Here is a 15677-nt window from a genome sequence, read left to right as displayed (position 1 = left end):
TTGACTCTTGCCAAGTCAATAGTTGTTACTGATACTGCTCAGTTGTTGTATGTTGGAGGAATTAATGCTGAGTTGGAAGTGACTGAAGAATTACCTCTGAGGAGGTGAGTGATATGAACTCCTGGCAGATTGCTCCACAGCCCACTGAATCATCAAATATGTCATGAGCCACTATTGTGTACCAGACATTGTTCTAGACTCTGGCAGAGTTAGGGCAGTAAATAAGATGAAGTCTCTGCTCCTAGGAAGTTCATACTCTAGTGGGATCCAGAGCACAAGTAAAAGCACTGTATATTGAGAGAGGTGGGCCAGACCTTCATTGGAAGAAGAAAGGCAGAAAACAAGTGTAAAGCTACAGATAGGCTGGTGACGTTTTTCATAAAACGGGAATGATTTTGATGATTTGGTTTATCAGTTTGTTTGCATATCCCTGTGTATTTCTGGAAGTTAACTATGTTTTATTGACATGGTCGCGGCACAATGTCTTCACAAATACCATGCACAGGAAAAGCTTTGCCTAGTTCTTATTACATCAGAGAAAGTGGAGAGCCTGCTGAGTTCCTGCCACTAAGAAGCTTCACATCTTCCAATGTCAAAAATTGTAATTCCTTCTGACCTACAGATTCTCTTAATCTATGAAAACAGTTACAAGAATGGAGGTCACTTCTTTCAACTTCTTAATTCATCATGGAGCATCACATGCGGTTGAGCACCCTGTGGCCAGCACAAAAGCACTCCTCTGAAGACATGAATAGAGGCTGCAGTACAGACCAGACTTGACGTGGGGCTCAACATGGGGCAGGAGATGCCTTCATGCACTTCCTTCCTAGGAGAGGGCTCCTTTTTGGACCACACAGCTGAGCTTGGTTTCATCTGGGATTACTACAGCCCAGAGATTCTCTTGCTTGTTTTAGAAATGATTAAAGTTATAAATTTTGAATATGATGCAGACAATCATATTACACATTTAAGAGCTTTATGGTATCTGTTTGCTTATATGCTGCTTTAATCTACACAATATTTGCAGGTGGCTCCAAAGCCAAATAAAAGTGATTTTCTTTCTAGGGGTGCCTCTTCCATCTGCACAGATAATGTGGAGTTTGCTGTATTATAGATACATATAGTTTTGGGTTTTAATTTTAAACAGCATAATACGAGATGACTTTCATTCTCCTCAGGTTGGTTAAATCTCGATTTAAGAGGTTCTGCCCCTCAGAAGTTGGACTCCTGAAAAATGCTGAACGAGAACAAGAATCAGAAGAAGAGATGTGACTTTGGGCATCCAGTCTTTCTAGTTGAAATTTCTCTTTTTTTAAATTTTATTATTTTTAATCACAGTTTTGCCTTTTCACCTTTTGTTTGGAGAACAACTGGTTGAGAATGATTCTTGGTGTCATGGTATTTGGGGCTTGGAATGGCTCTCCCCAGGTCATCTAAAGTGTGATGCCTACACTGAAAAATATTGTTTTATTTGCCTTATAGATATATATGCTCAGGGTTCCTGGGCTTACTACCATTTGTAACTCATTATAGGTGGAATTTCACTTGTTTATCTTGTTGCTGCAATGAGAAATAAATGAATGCATGGACCTTCGTTCAAACACCTCAGATCTTTGTTTTTGTTATTCAACTGCACCCCACCTTTATGTCATGAAGAAGACGCTGTGTGACACTGAAATTCCTTTTTGTGAGAAATCTCTTTCTGTAGCACCTGCGTTCTCCCCTGGGAAAAGCAAGCCGGAAGTCATCCTATGATGTACTCTCTCAGAGAAGATAAAAGGGCTGATCCACGGTTACAGAAGGGCACATGGTTGGTAAAGCCATGAAAATTTGGGAAAGGAGAGTCGTGATGTTATCCAAAGAGTAAAAAAATCATCACAGCGTAGTATGGCCACCATGCCCTCTGCTCTGCGAAAATAATTGAAGGGTTAAAACAAGGAAAATCCTTTAATGGAATACCTAGGTAAAAAGTCAGAGCCCTTCTCTCATTGGTGGACTAAGTAACCTCCATTGGAGAGTCAGGAAATCTTTTCTCATTCTGGCTTTACTATTCACCAGCCTCTAGGGTTTTAACATTTACCATGGCCTTCTCTCTGATGTTAGGGAATTGAATTGGATGAATCAATTTCCAGCTGTCACATTTTATGAATCTAGGGTCTCTGAGACAAAATCGAAGTTAATTTAGTACCATATTAGTCAGAAAGGCCAGTCTCTGCTGTGACAGGAAAGAAAAGGAGTACTGCAGGAGTCTGTGATGGTTGACTTGAATATGAAGGAAAAGAGGCAGTGTAGCGGGTAGCTGGAGGTGTCACATGGGCAATTAAAACCTGAAGCTCCCTGGCTTTCCAGAAGCACTGACAAATCCAGGAAGCTGCCCCAGTCTGGTCTTATCACATGACACTGAAGAGGGAGGTGAGTGGATTCTTTAGGCCAATGAATTGGATACATTTCTTTTTTTTAATGTAAGGGTTGAAAAGAGCAGATGTGGGTGCCTACATGTTTATCTTGAACAATGCAATCAATAGACCTTAATATATTTCTGGCATATGAAATGCCCACATGCCGTGGTCCCCAGGTGATCATGGCATTCTGCGCCATGTGTGTCCTGTATTTTAGGGTTCTTTTCCTTAGCCCAGCAAGTTTCTATGATTTTGACAAGTTTGTATTTCAGAAGAGTGAGCTGTCAACTGCAGGTTACGTGAAAACGGCATTGCTGGTATCTAGGCCTGAGCAGGAACTCTAGGAATAATTAGCATGAACCAGATTAAGACTGGAATTTTGAAAACTGTAAGTGTAAATATACTAGCAGTCTTTATGAGAGAGCAGAAATGTCCATTCCTGCAGTCTCTGCACACAGAGAACACAAGTGAGATGCAACCCAGTGAGTTCTCAGAGGAGGAACTTCTGGTTCAGGTCCAAGTCCATAGTTTGGGGCTATCTTCTAGTCCCTGAAATGAGCAATAAATTGAGCATGATTATTATAATTTTATGGAAGCCTTCACCAAGGAAGGGATGGAGGAAGGGTGCCCTCCCTTACTTTTGCTTGTATTTTATCTCAAATCTTCCAAAAACCTGGGGTCTCAATTCCTGAGTTTTTGCCAAACCCCTTCATGGGTATCCCATGCCTGATTTGCCATAACCAAGGTAAAGAGACTCTTTTTTTTTTTTTTTCGCGGTACGCGGGCGTCTCACTGCTGTGGCCTCTCCCGCTGCGGAGCATAGGCTCCGGACGCGCAGGCTCAGCGGCCATGGCTCACGGGCCCAGCCGCTCCGCGGCATGTGGGATCTTCCTGGACCGGGGCACGAACCCGCGTCCCCTGCATCGGCAGGTGGACTCTCAACCACTGCGCCACCAGGGAAGCCCAAAGAGACTCTTTAAAAAGACTCAACGCAATATAACCACGGCTGTTAATGTGATAATACCTCTTCAGTGATTTCTGTGATCTCTAACTGCCTTTGCTTGGGAAACTGCAGCCTCTGATGGCACTACCAGCTCATTGTTGAAGTGGGAGATCAGGTTATGACCGTCTTGGTGTCCTCCTCATCATCTTGTCACTTTAGGGCTCATTAATCAAGGTTGTATTGATTGTATGTTGGATGTGGATTAATAATGTGGTTTAGGAGTCACCGGGGCTACAGGAACAGTGAAAATAAAAGCTGAGAAGTGACAAGTTCTTCCCAGTACATGGAGTCAATAAATTAAAAAGCATGAAAGAAAAGTCTGTATACATGGAGAATAGATCCAGAAATTCTATATTCTTTCTAATGTGAATTCCAGATGGGAAGATTGAGAGAATAGAGGACATGCGTGAAATAATAGAAAAGAATTTCCCCTAAATAAATAGCAGTGAAGGGAGATTTTTGCTTTAAGCTTAGAGAGGTGCTTCAAGAGATGTGCAGTGAATAGAGTGATTGGGTTTCTGGACCAAACTGGTAAAAATGAAAAAATATAAGCCATTCTTATACCTTTACGTTCATGTGATGAATATTATTATTCTATTTTTAAGTCTAGCAAATTTTAACACTCAGTTTTAAGGAGACTTTAATGTTTGGGGCACAGCTTTAAACTTAGATAATTAGATTTCCCTTTAAACTTCTTCACTATATTTATGAATTAAATATTTTTTGTATTCTTAAGTACTTCAATTAACCAACAAATCTTCTCAAGTTGTTATTATTACAAATCTAATTTCTTAAACTTATAAATGTGGTGAAACTTAAGTTTTCTTAAATATTCCAATACTGTATAAACTTAGTGAGATTTCAACTGAAACTCGCAAGTGTAAATTTGTTAGTCAATTGCACACTTATAAATTGAACTTACAAGACTAATCTGCATAGATGAAATTATAATATTTGTAAAATTATAAATACCTAAAATGCTACACATGCATCATTCCTTAAGGCACAAATATCAACATTATGATTTTGATGCTCTTAAACATTTCTGTACTTAGCTCGAGTCTTTCCATGTTAAAATAGGCTTACTGTTAAGGAAATGATTTGTTTATGACAGACAATGTCAGGGAACACCTAGTCTGCTTGTTGAGATATTGGACCCAGATGTTGAATGGGACAGGATTCTTGGCAGTGACCCTAATGGCATGTGCTGAATGCAGTTACTTATAGTCACTACGTCAAACCCTCCACACAGGCTGTCTCCCAGTCTTGCACAGCACAGGGAAGGTGCCTTCCCCAGCTGGAGTCATACTTAAAATTGCCTGTCTTTTCTGCCTACTCATGAAAACCTGCCATCCCCACCCAGGCTGTCATGTCATTTGATGGGATTTCATTATTCTTTAGCTCTTAAGATATTAACTATATTTCCTTCTAAGAGTAAAACTTTCTGAACTTGAGGTAGTATTGCCCATTTTTCCCATATATTTCCTATCTGATGAGACTGCTTCCTTTTTACAGATGTTAAGACGATAGCCTAATGAATTCTAGGTCACTCTCTTTTAAAGATAATTCAACAGCTCTGAGCTGGGCTGTCAGTATTTCTGAGCCTTTAACTCTTTAAAGCAGGGACAACACAGCTGTGTTCAGTGCTGGTGTGAGTTTTGGGAGGAATTGATATGATTAATGCAAAAGGTTAGAATGGAGGCAAGAAAGTGCCTCTTACCTGCTTCCTCTCATGATCTTGAGCTGTTCTGCCTGTTTTCAAGTGTCCTAAAGGGAGGGTTAAAGATCTTTACTAAGAAGCTGGGGATGGAGCCCAATATAATCCCCCACTTGATAACTGGTGTCTGAAGCCAAAATACATACAGGCTCTAAAATGCAGAAAGAAGCCCAGCCACGTAATCAAGGGGCTTAGCAATTGAGGTTGGAACAACTCTCTCATCTGCTCAGAAACTGACTCAGGTTCCCTTGGCCTCTCAGATCAATTCTAAATTGACTAGCAACTGCACCTGAATAAAATAAAATCACTTTGAGTGTATTTCAATATAGAGTTATACTCTCATATTGTCTAACATAACCCCTGTACCAATCATGCTGACTGCTCCCTGTTCCCTAAAACTTGTTTATTTTAATTTCCGTGTCTAAGTTGTATTAACCACACTCTCTTCCCTCCTCCTCTTTGCAGCCTAAGTTCTGGAGATTCTTTAAGGCCCAGTTCAAAGCTTTTCTTTTCTGCTGCTTCATACCACACCTTCCTGTTTAGAAATTCCTAAACAGGAGCCCAGAGAGCGGATCATATGCTATTCAGTCCTCTAAGTATCTCTGCACATACATGCTTCCTTCTTACTATATTATAATCTCCTAAAGGCAACCACACTTTTTTCGTCTCTATTGTAGCGCCTAAGAAATCCTTCTCAACCTGTAGCATTGAAAGGTGAGCTAGAGTGGAAAGGAGAGAGAAAATTCAAAGGAAGATATCATTTAGAGAAAATAGGTCCTCAGAGGTTGTCTATGGGTGAAGACTCAGACCAGAGTTTGTGACTTGTCTAAGATCATGCTGTCAATTAGTGGCCAAGCCCGTGATGGGATAGATCAATAAATCTCCTGACCCTGGGGCTGGGGGTGGGTGAGGGAGAGAGATGGCTCTTTCCACTTCAGAGGCTACATGACTGCACGGTGAATGGCTCAGTTCTTTCTTAAAGGGACCTGCCTTATTCTTAAGACCCTCTGTCCCCCAGCCCTGCTTTCCACACAAATGTTCCATTCAGAGGAAAAGACTTTGGCTTCTGTTTGAATATCTCTGGTGATTTGATTCTGGTCAGAAATTGTCTTAGTCAGTTTGGGATGCCATAATAGAACACCGTAAGCTGGGTAGCTTAAACGACAAATGTTTATTTCTCACAATTCTGGAGTCTGGAAGATCTGGTGTCTGATAAAGGCCCACGTCCTGGTGGGAGAAATAGATTATCTCTCTCCAGTCTCTGTTTTATAAAGGCATTAAGCCCATCATGAAGGCTCCACCCTGATGACCTAATTGCCTCCCAAAGACCTCACCTCCAAATATACCATCACGCTGGAGATTAGAGTTTCAACACATGAATTTTGGAGGTACACAAACATTTGGCCCATAGCAAAAATCCAGGAGAGGAATCGCCAGGACAGGGATGACCAGGACACTCTATTCTTCCCAGCTGATACCTTTGCCACTCCCCACCCCCCTGAGAAATGTGTCTACATTTATTTCATATCTGATATGCCCACATTATGGGTGAATGGCAGAGTACTGAAGTTACTGTGTAATAGGCTTAACAGCAGAAAAAAACAATAGTAATGATGCTACCCTCTAGTGGCAAAGCATGGAAACACAATGCATAAGCCAAAGTACCAGGTTCACATCTCAAAAGAAGCTTCCTTAACCCAAAATCAGACCACAAGCATTGTTAGAGGAAGAATTTGGGTTATTTAAAAATATCTTAGATTTTAATTTATTAGTACTCTAACCCATTATGATGGGTTGAATTGTGTCTCCCCAAGTTCGTATGTTGAAGTCCTAACCTCCAATACCTCAGAATGTGACCTTAGGTGGAAATAGGGCTGTTGTAGACATAATTAATTAAGATGAGGTCATACTGGAGTAGGGTGGGCCCCAATCCAGTACGGCTTGCGTTCTTAATAAAAAGAGGAAATTTTGACAAAGATACACACATAGGGAGAATGCCATGTGAATAGGAAGGCACAGACCAGGGTGATATGTCTACAAGTCAAGAAATGCCAAAGATGCCAGCAAACCACCGGAAGCTAGGAGAGAGGGTTAGAACAGATTCTTCTCCAGCACCTTCAGAGGGAGGGAGCATGACCCCACCAATAACTTGATCTTGGACTTCAAAGCTTCCAGAACTGTGAGACAATACATTTCTCAGTTAAGCCACTCAGTTTATTGGTACTTTGTTACAGCAGCCATAGAAAACTAATACATTCATTACTCTAACAATAACTTTAAGTTTAATGTTTTAGACTTCAAAATAAGGCATGTATTTGAACTGTAAAATGGCATGCTGAAGGTTATATGGAAATGCCAGTGATGAAGATATTATCTCTAAGTTTTATTAGCAACCATAAAACGTGTTGTCTTTATTGAGAAGCTGCTGACAACCTGGTTTGGTTACACATTTATGCTCTTTCCACTTCAGAGGCTTTATGGCCCGCTCAGGTTGGCAAGTTTCCTTAACTTTTTTTGTCCAACATTCCTCAGGAAGGTAGAGTTTACACTTATAGAGTAAATCATTTATGAACTAATAACTTCTGCTCCCGTTGCGGAGCACAGGCTCCGGACGCGCAGGCTCAGAGGCCATGGATCACGGGCCCAGCTGCTCCGCGGCATGTGGGATCTTCCCAGACCGGGTCACGAACCCCTGTCCCCTGCATCGGCAGGTGGACTCTCAACCACTGCGCCACCAGGGAAGCCCGCTCTAACTTTTTATATGCTTGCTCTCTAGCTACATAACAAACTCCTTGAGTATCATATAATATTGTTAAGCTTTCTGGGGATTACGGTCCTTATCTGGAAAATGCATGGTGTTTATTACAAGATGCCCCCTGTATTAGCCAACGTTCTCCAGAAACAAAACCAATAAGATATATATATATATATATATAGATAGATAGGTAGGTAGATAGATAGATAGATAGATAGAGTTGATTTATAATGTTGTGTTAGTTTCAGGTATACAGCAAGGTGATTCAGTTATACATACATATATTATTTCTTTACATTCTCTTCTACTATAGGTTATTACAAGATATTGAGTACAGTTCCCTGTGCTATACAGTAGGTCCTTGTTGGTTATCTATTTTATATGTAGTAATGCATATATTTTAATCCCAAACTCCTAATTTATCCCATATATTTATATGTAACTTATACATTTTAAAGAACTGACTCATTGTGGAGGTTGTCAAGCCCAAAATCTGCAGGGTGTGCTCCAAAGCTTTTCAGAAGGCTGGCTGGGAAGGCAGGCTGGAAAGAGTTGATGCTGCAGTTTGAGTTCAAAGGCAGTCTGCTGGCAGAATTCCCTCTTCAGTGGAGTCAGTGTTTTTATATTAAGGCTTTCAACTGGTTGGATGAGGGTAATCCACTTTACTCAAAGTCTACAGATGAAAACATTAATCTCATCTCAAAGATACCTTCACAGAAACATCTAGAATAATGTTTGACCAATAACAGGGTGCCAGGGTCTAGCTTAGTTGACACATAACATTAAACTTCATAGCCCCCAGTGAATTCTGCCTCCTTGAATTTGTGCCTTTTTGTAGCTCCCTCCAACATTGAATCTGGACAGGCCTTATGATTTTCTTTGACCAGTGGAATGTGCTAAGGGCATAATGTAGCAAATTATGGTCTTAGACTTTAAGAGGCCTTTCAGCTTACACCGTTGCCATCTTAGAACCCAGCCTGAATGTGAAGGAGGCAAGGCTATTCTGTTGGGAAATCTTCAAGGAGGAGGAGGTCATTGAGAAGCACAGACCATGAGGTAGAGAGAGGTCCAGTCAACTTGGCCTTTCTGGTCACCACAGCTGAGATCCCAGACATGTGAGAAAGGCCATCTTGGATCCTTGAAGCTCCTGTCAAACTTCCAGATGACTTGGCTAAATGATCATGTGGAGAAAAGCCGTCGCTGCTGAGTCCTGCCCAAATTACCTGGTTATGAGCAAATAAATGGTGGTTGTGTTTTCAATCACGAAGCTTTAGAGTGGCCTATTATACAAAAATAGATAACTGATGTCTGTGCCAATGATTTCTGTAAAATAATTATACTAAATGGAGAGATTTAGGATCTAGAATATTTTCTTGTTAAGGTATAAATCATAGTGCTTTTTGATGAAGGACATTGAAAATATCAACTCATCTTGCCTCAGCTAAGCTTAAGATTTCATATTACTATTTTCAGAAGGACTAGTGTTACATGGGACTAGTATTTCTTGGCTGAAGCTCTTGTCTAGTTGCTATAAATTCTGGATTTGCCTTTCACCTGAATCAGGGTTTCTAGAAGGAAAAGAATAAAATCAAACTATTTCCCACACTATGTTTTTTAACCTAACCCACAATGGACCATTTCTGTCTTCTTTCAATCCTGACCACGTACCTGTGCCCATTAGCTCAGATATGGGGGGTGAAAAAGAGGAGAAAACAGGAAAAGAAATATAAAAGGAACAAGTCAGAATAGATGAAGAGAGAAATCGAGGTTCTCTGGAGCAAGATGCAAAAGTAAATTTAAAACTAAGAAAGAATTTGAGGGTTCCTTTTCTTTCATCTTCTGGGGCATGGAGAGATGAGCTCAGGGTTACATTAAACAGAGTCCAGCATCTTGCACACGTACCTGAATTTCGAAGGCAACAAACTTCTACTAGTGTTAAGCAGTTACTTCCTTCTATGTATCCATCAGCCCTTGAGATCCCATCTGGAACATCTTGCTCTGGGCAGTGTAGGAGGCACCTGAAGAACAATGGCGTACAGAGCAGAGGAAAACCAGAAGGCACAAGGAAGAAAGGTGAGTGACTTGGTAACTTCCTCTTGGCCCGGAAAAACTTTTTTGGATACCTTTCTTCCTGTCCTCCATTGACTGCCAGGTAGAAACAGAGGATGGTAGGGTTGTGTATATATACAAACAGGTGAGTTCAAGGGTTTCTCTGTTAGCAGGGGCTCAGACTCTTCACTAATTAAGGGGTAGCTAATGCCATTGGGAGGCTTTCCAATGGAGAAACTCAGAGGCTCATCTCTAAGGTATAACAGGTGGGGAAGTTGAGGCTGGACTTGGTCATCAATGCCATGGGAAGTAAGGTAAGCAGGTTTCTGTGTACTTAACTCTCTGATGGGAGTCACAGTCCAGATGGTAGGAAAATAAAAAGAATTTCAGAACTTCTTGACACTTCTGGGTATAAACTCATTAAAATCTGTTTAAATTGGGGCTTCCCTGGTGGCGCAGTGGTTGAGAGTCCGCCTGCTGATGCAGGGGACACGGGTTCGTGCCCCGGTCCGGGAAGATCCCACATGCTGCAGAGCAGCTGGGCCCGTGAGCCATGGCCACTGAGCCTGCCCATCCGGAGCCTGTGCTCCGCAACGGGAGAGGCCACAACAGTGAGAGGCCGCGTACCGCCAAAAAAAAAAAAAAAAAAAAAAATCTGTTTAAATAAATGAATAAGATAAAACAGAATGGTAGTTTCATATGTGACAAAAATACAGGCTTCTTATGAATTTTAGCATACTTATTTGAATATCTGGCAATCTTTAAAGCCATGAGATTTCCCATAAGCATTAACAAAGGAATGTCCTATTACATGAAAAAGCCATTTAATCTCTTGCCATTTGCTAATTTACTGCAAAGCATTCACTCCCTTTGGGAGAATTACCCTAAAGGGTAATTCTCACCAAATGTCTGTGGGCATCATGTTGGGGGACTAATTAAAACACAGATTGTGGGGCCCCACCCACAGAGTTTCAGATTCAGTAGGTTTCCTGTTTTATTTAATGGATTATAGTATTTTATAAGCATCATTTATTTTGATGCTCAAATTGTCCCCCATTTGGTAGTGGGGGGGTCACTTCATGCTGGAGTCTGTGTCCATTTAATATGTACCCGTCATTCCTTGAACGCTTTTTTGCTTTCTGGTATAAGATACTCTAGGCTCATCTTGGAGTTTCCCTGCCCCAGTCTTGGAATTAGCCATTTTCCCAAGAAGCCATATTCCTTTTAGTGGAAAATTGTTTTTAGATCAGAATCTGAGCTTTAGGTGTGCTTATTGCTAATGGGGTATAAATACTTCCAGGCCCTATGAGTGGCTAGAGCTAGACAATATATGTATGTAAATGTGTTATTTATTTCATAAATATGCAACATATACATTTTTGTGTATTAACATACCTTGCACCTATGTTTACTTCTATACTATTTATATATAAAATATATTTATTGAATATATATTGAAATATATATTATTAAAATATATTTAAAATCCATGAGTTTGTATTGATATATACATCCAATTCCAATTCAATGCTATAGTTTTTTTTAAGACACAATGGAAATTATTTAGGTCAAGTATTAGAAATAAAAAGTAATATCGGGCTTCCCTGGTGGCGCAGTGGTTGGGGGTCTGCCTGCTGATGCAGGGGACGTGGGTTTGTGTCCCGGTCCGGGAGGATCCCACATGCTGCGGAGGGGCTGGGCCCGTGGGCCATGGCCGCTGAGCCTGCACGTCCGGAGCCTGTGCTCCGTAGTGGGAGAGGCCACAGCAGTGAGAGGCCCGCGTAGCACAAAAAAAAAAAGTAATATCATACACCTTCTTTGAAACACTTGTCTTTGTTGTAGTCAAAAGTTTTCCTCTTTTGGATAAGAAGCTCAGGACTGCATTTACGCATTTTTCTGACAGCCACTTTCCCTGCAGGATATTGCTTCTTTCAGAATTGATTGCATGTAACTTTGTTTCTTTCTCCACATTTCTGATTACTTGTTTTGAAATTCTTATGGAAGTCAAGTTTCTCCCTTTCCACAGTTGTAACTCCCTTTTAGAGTAAGGAACTTGGCTCTGATTATTCTTAAATGTTTAGCTGTTTGATCATGCAGTATGTAACCAATCTTTAATCTTCACCCCCACCTCCACCCACGTGTGGACACCCTTCTCTTCCTGCCTGGGGTATGACTCCCTATTCCAGGCTGCTACCCCATGTGGATACCCTTCTCACTAACTATGGCTCTGACTTCCCACACCAACCAGTCCACCCATGAAGATGTCTTCCTGACCCCTCTCGGTCTCTGAAGGACTGCCCTCCTCTCTCTGCTGTAGCTTTGATTTCCCACATGGGGCTATCTCTCACCTGGACACGTTCCTCACCCCTTGCTTCTGAAGCCTCATGCCAGGCTGCCTCTCCCCATCACATGGATGCCTTATTCACCCTGCTTGGGGTCTGACATCTCATGCCAGGCTCTCCCCCGCCTTTTGCCCTCCCCCATTGTGGATCCCCTCCTTACCCCGCTGGATTCTAAATCTGCGCTGGGCTTCCTCAACTATGACTTTAGGACTGAAATTTTCAGGAACAAAAGGCCTCAGATAGGTTGTTTAAAATATGAAGAAACAGAGATTCAAAAGCTTATGTAGCTTGTCCTGGGTCACAGAGCAAATGAGACAAAGTCAGTACAAATCCAGGCCTCCCTGAGTGTAAGCTATGTGAGAGCGGGGACCTTGCCTCTCTTGTTCACTATTTTATCCCCAGCATGTAGCGTGACGTCTGCATGAGTAGAATGAATGAATAAATGAATTATTCCCTGTTTAGTTCTTTTCCTTTCCTTCTTTGTCATCTTAATATGTGTGTGTATATAAATTGATGACTTTATATATTTGTCTATAACCAATTGAAATTCATGCTGTTATATAAATGTCAACATCTAAATTTCTGTGCCTAGGGATTTCTTCTGTTTTATGAATTTCTAGAGTTCCTAGCTGGATAGTTGGCCTATAGATAAAGATACGAAAGCACTAAAAAGCTATGGCCACTGTAACATCCCAGAATTCCAGCACTTCTGTCAGGTGTGGAAGAAAAAATGTCTGAGCACCACCAAAGTCAGTTTTCAGTCACCAGTGTACAACCCCTTCAAAATATCTTGGGGCTTCCCTGGTGGCGCAGTGGTTGAGAGTCCGCCTGCCGATGCAGGGGACACAGGTTCGTGCCCCAGTCCGGGAAGATCCCACATGCCGCGGAGCAGCTGGGCCCGTGAGCCATGGCCGCTGAGCCTGTGCGTCCAGAGCCTGTGCTCCACAACGGGAGAGGCCCGCGTACCGCAAAAAAAAAAAAAAAATCTGGAACCCTACACGAGATGAATACCATTACCACATGGCAAACATGAGCCCATGATCGGTGCCTATAGTCATACAGTTCAATTACGACCATTCTGCAGATATTCATGCAAGACAGTGTTTCCAAAGCATATTCCTAAGAATGCTATTTCTGAGAGATTCTTCTCGAGAAGAGGGTTCTGTGGTCAGATAATGCTGGCAACTTGATAATTCACAAGGTGTTTGAACATTGAAAGGCTCTGAGAAATCCTAGAATTGAAGAAAGCTGTTACCTTTATGTCACCTAGTGTCACCCAGATTTCCTTAACCACAGAGCTCCTGTTGAGAGCAATACCACCCAAGTCTCATTTCTTCATTCGTGCAGTGGGTAACAGTATCTGTTCCATGGGGTTATTGTACATATTTATAAATGAGATACAGTTATGTAAAGTGCATAGCATAGTGCTTGGTATTCTTTTTCTTACATTTTCTATTTATTGAAAATTATTCCCTTTATTATTGAAGAAATAATAGATATATTTATTATTGTAATAATTGAAAAAATAATAAAGGCATAAGGTGAAAACTTCAAATCATAAAAGGGGTGTAAAATGAAAAATACATTTCTCATCAGATCCCTCAGATTCCCAAGAGGAATTTTTTTATGTACACTTCCAGACATTTTCTGTGCATGTACATGTAGACATATCAGAAACAGATATTTTTTAATCTATTCACAGTAAATGAGATAATGGATTCACCTTCATCTATTTTGTGTTTTGGCAACATTGCCTCTAAGTTCTTCCATTTTGGGATACACTGGTATGTTTTTCTGAAACCCCTGGGTGAGGTAAAGTTTAGAGCCTATGTGTGTGTCCCCTGCAAGCTTTGTTTTGATGAAGTGAGCATTGTAGAGAACAGGGAAAAATACATAGTTGTTTGGGGGTTGAAAAAATTCAGCTTAAATGTGTCCTCTTTTGTAAAACCTATCTGAATCTACCAGGAACAGAACTCTAACTGCATGCATTCATTCATTCTTGCAGTTGAGAGTGGAGAAGGGGTAGGGAAGAAGAACATGGGCCTCTGGGCAGGAGAGGGTCAGAACTGCAGCTGCAGAGACACCAGCTGACAGTGACTCAGATGGTGGCTTGGTTTGCTACAGCTGCTGTAACAAAGTACTACAGCTGAGTGGCTTAAACAACAGAAATTTCTTGTTAAGCAGTTCTGGAGATTAGAAGGCCCAAATCAAGGCATTTGGCAGCGTTGGTTCCTTCTGAGGCCTGAGAGGGAAGGATCTGTTCGCATCCTCTTTCTTTGGCTTGTAGACGGCTGTCTTCTCCCCATGTCTCTTCACATCCTCTTCTCTCTATGCATATCTGTGTCCAGATTTCCTCTTTGTATAAGGACATCGGTCATATTGGGTTAGGGACAGCTCTAATGACCTCACTTTGACTTGATTACCTCCTGTAATGACCCTATCTCCAAATAAGGTCATATTCTAGGTACTACTTCACCATATGAATTTTTAGGGGAGCACAGTTCAGCCCATAACAGATGGGCCGTAATGCTGTCTTCAGTGCTTTTCAAAATTCATGTGCCAGTAATGCCCACTCACCAACTGTAGCTGTCAAAGTATGGGCTTCTTAAAGATGTGCAAGTACTGGAATCATGAGTGGACATCACTGTTCGACCTCAGTGGACAGTCTGGAGTGCCTGCTGGTCTACCTCTGCTAGAGCCTCCTAACAAAACACAGGAAGCTGAACCATAGGTGATCCCCAGGTCCACTGCCTTCCTGACTTCTCTTTTTTTTTTTTTTTTTCTTTTTTGTTCCCTTCCCCACTTCCTTGCTCCTCAGGACATTTACACTTTGACCCAGTTAGCTATTCCCTCCCTTTCTCCTTTATCGCCCTGAGTTATCTTCCTTCCGCATAACCCCAATCACTTTTTTCATGTTCTCATTCAGTGAAGGATGAGGAAATTGCAAGCAGACTGTGTACCTTTTATTAGGTGATTTGAACTGCTTCCTGCCTGAGTAACCTCAAAAATCCTAAAAAATGAGGACATCTGACTGCTAGAACCCTGAGAGAAGGAATTATTTTTTTTAGAAGAGTTTTTGATTAAAGTTCTTGGCTCAAGAAGAAAAGCAGCACAGTGGATCTGTGGTTTGGATTCCCCACGGCTTCCTGCCATGCGTGTAACCTCAAGGTGCTGGTGGCCACTGTGTGTGGGCTGCTGACCGCCATCATTTGGGGATTGGGCACCTGGAAGAGTGTAATCAGGATCCAGAGAGGTAATGTCATCCTGCTGTGTTTAATTCAGAGCAAGAGAAGGTATTGAGCCTTGGTCCCTGCCACCTGATATACCAGTACCGGAAAGTGCCATGTCTAGGCTGAGACTGCCCACCGTTTATGAACTATAAAAGACAAGGGTCAATTGATGGCTAGCATAC

General features: G+C 41.5%; 2 protein-coding genes across 3 annotated transcripts in view; both read left to right on the top strand.

The window, feature by feature from the left end:
• Nucleotides 1–9918, top strand: part of TMEM45A (transmembrane protein 45A) — a 110181-nt gene extending 100263 nt beyond the window's left edge. The window contains exon 5 of one of the 2 annotated variants that reach the window (XM_079921230.1): nucleotides 9843–9918. In XM_079921230.1, coding sequence (XP_079777356.1) covers nucleotides 9843–9849 — 7 coding nt within the window. In that variant the 3' untranslated portion in view covers nucleotides 9850–9918. Of the gene's footprint in view, nucleotides 1–1178; nucleotides 2444–9842 lie in introns of those variants that run through there. The other variant, XM_079921229.1, reaches the window with a different exon arrangement.
• Nucleotides 9903–15677, top strand: part of ADGRG7 (adhesion G protein-coupled receptor G7) — a gene marked incomplete at both ends in the record, with an annotated part of 97322 nt that continues 91547 nt past the window's right edge. Inside the window, 2 exon segments of the mRNA XM_079921441.1 lie at nucleotides 9903–9947; nucleotides 15365–15534. Coding sequence (XP_079777567.1) covers nucleotides 9903–9947; nucleotides 15365–15534 — 215 coding nt within the window.

This window comes from Stenella coeruleoalba (assembly GCF_951394435.1).
Source record: "Stenella coeruleoalba genome assembly, chromosome: 5".
NCBI lineage: Eukaryota > Metazoa > Chordata > Mammalia > Artiodactyla > Delphinidae > Stenella > Stenella coeruleoalba.
This window is presented reverse-complemented; position numbering and strand designations above follow the sequence as displayed.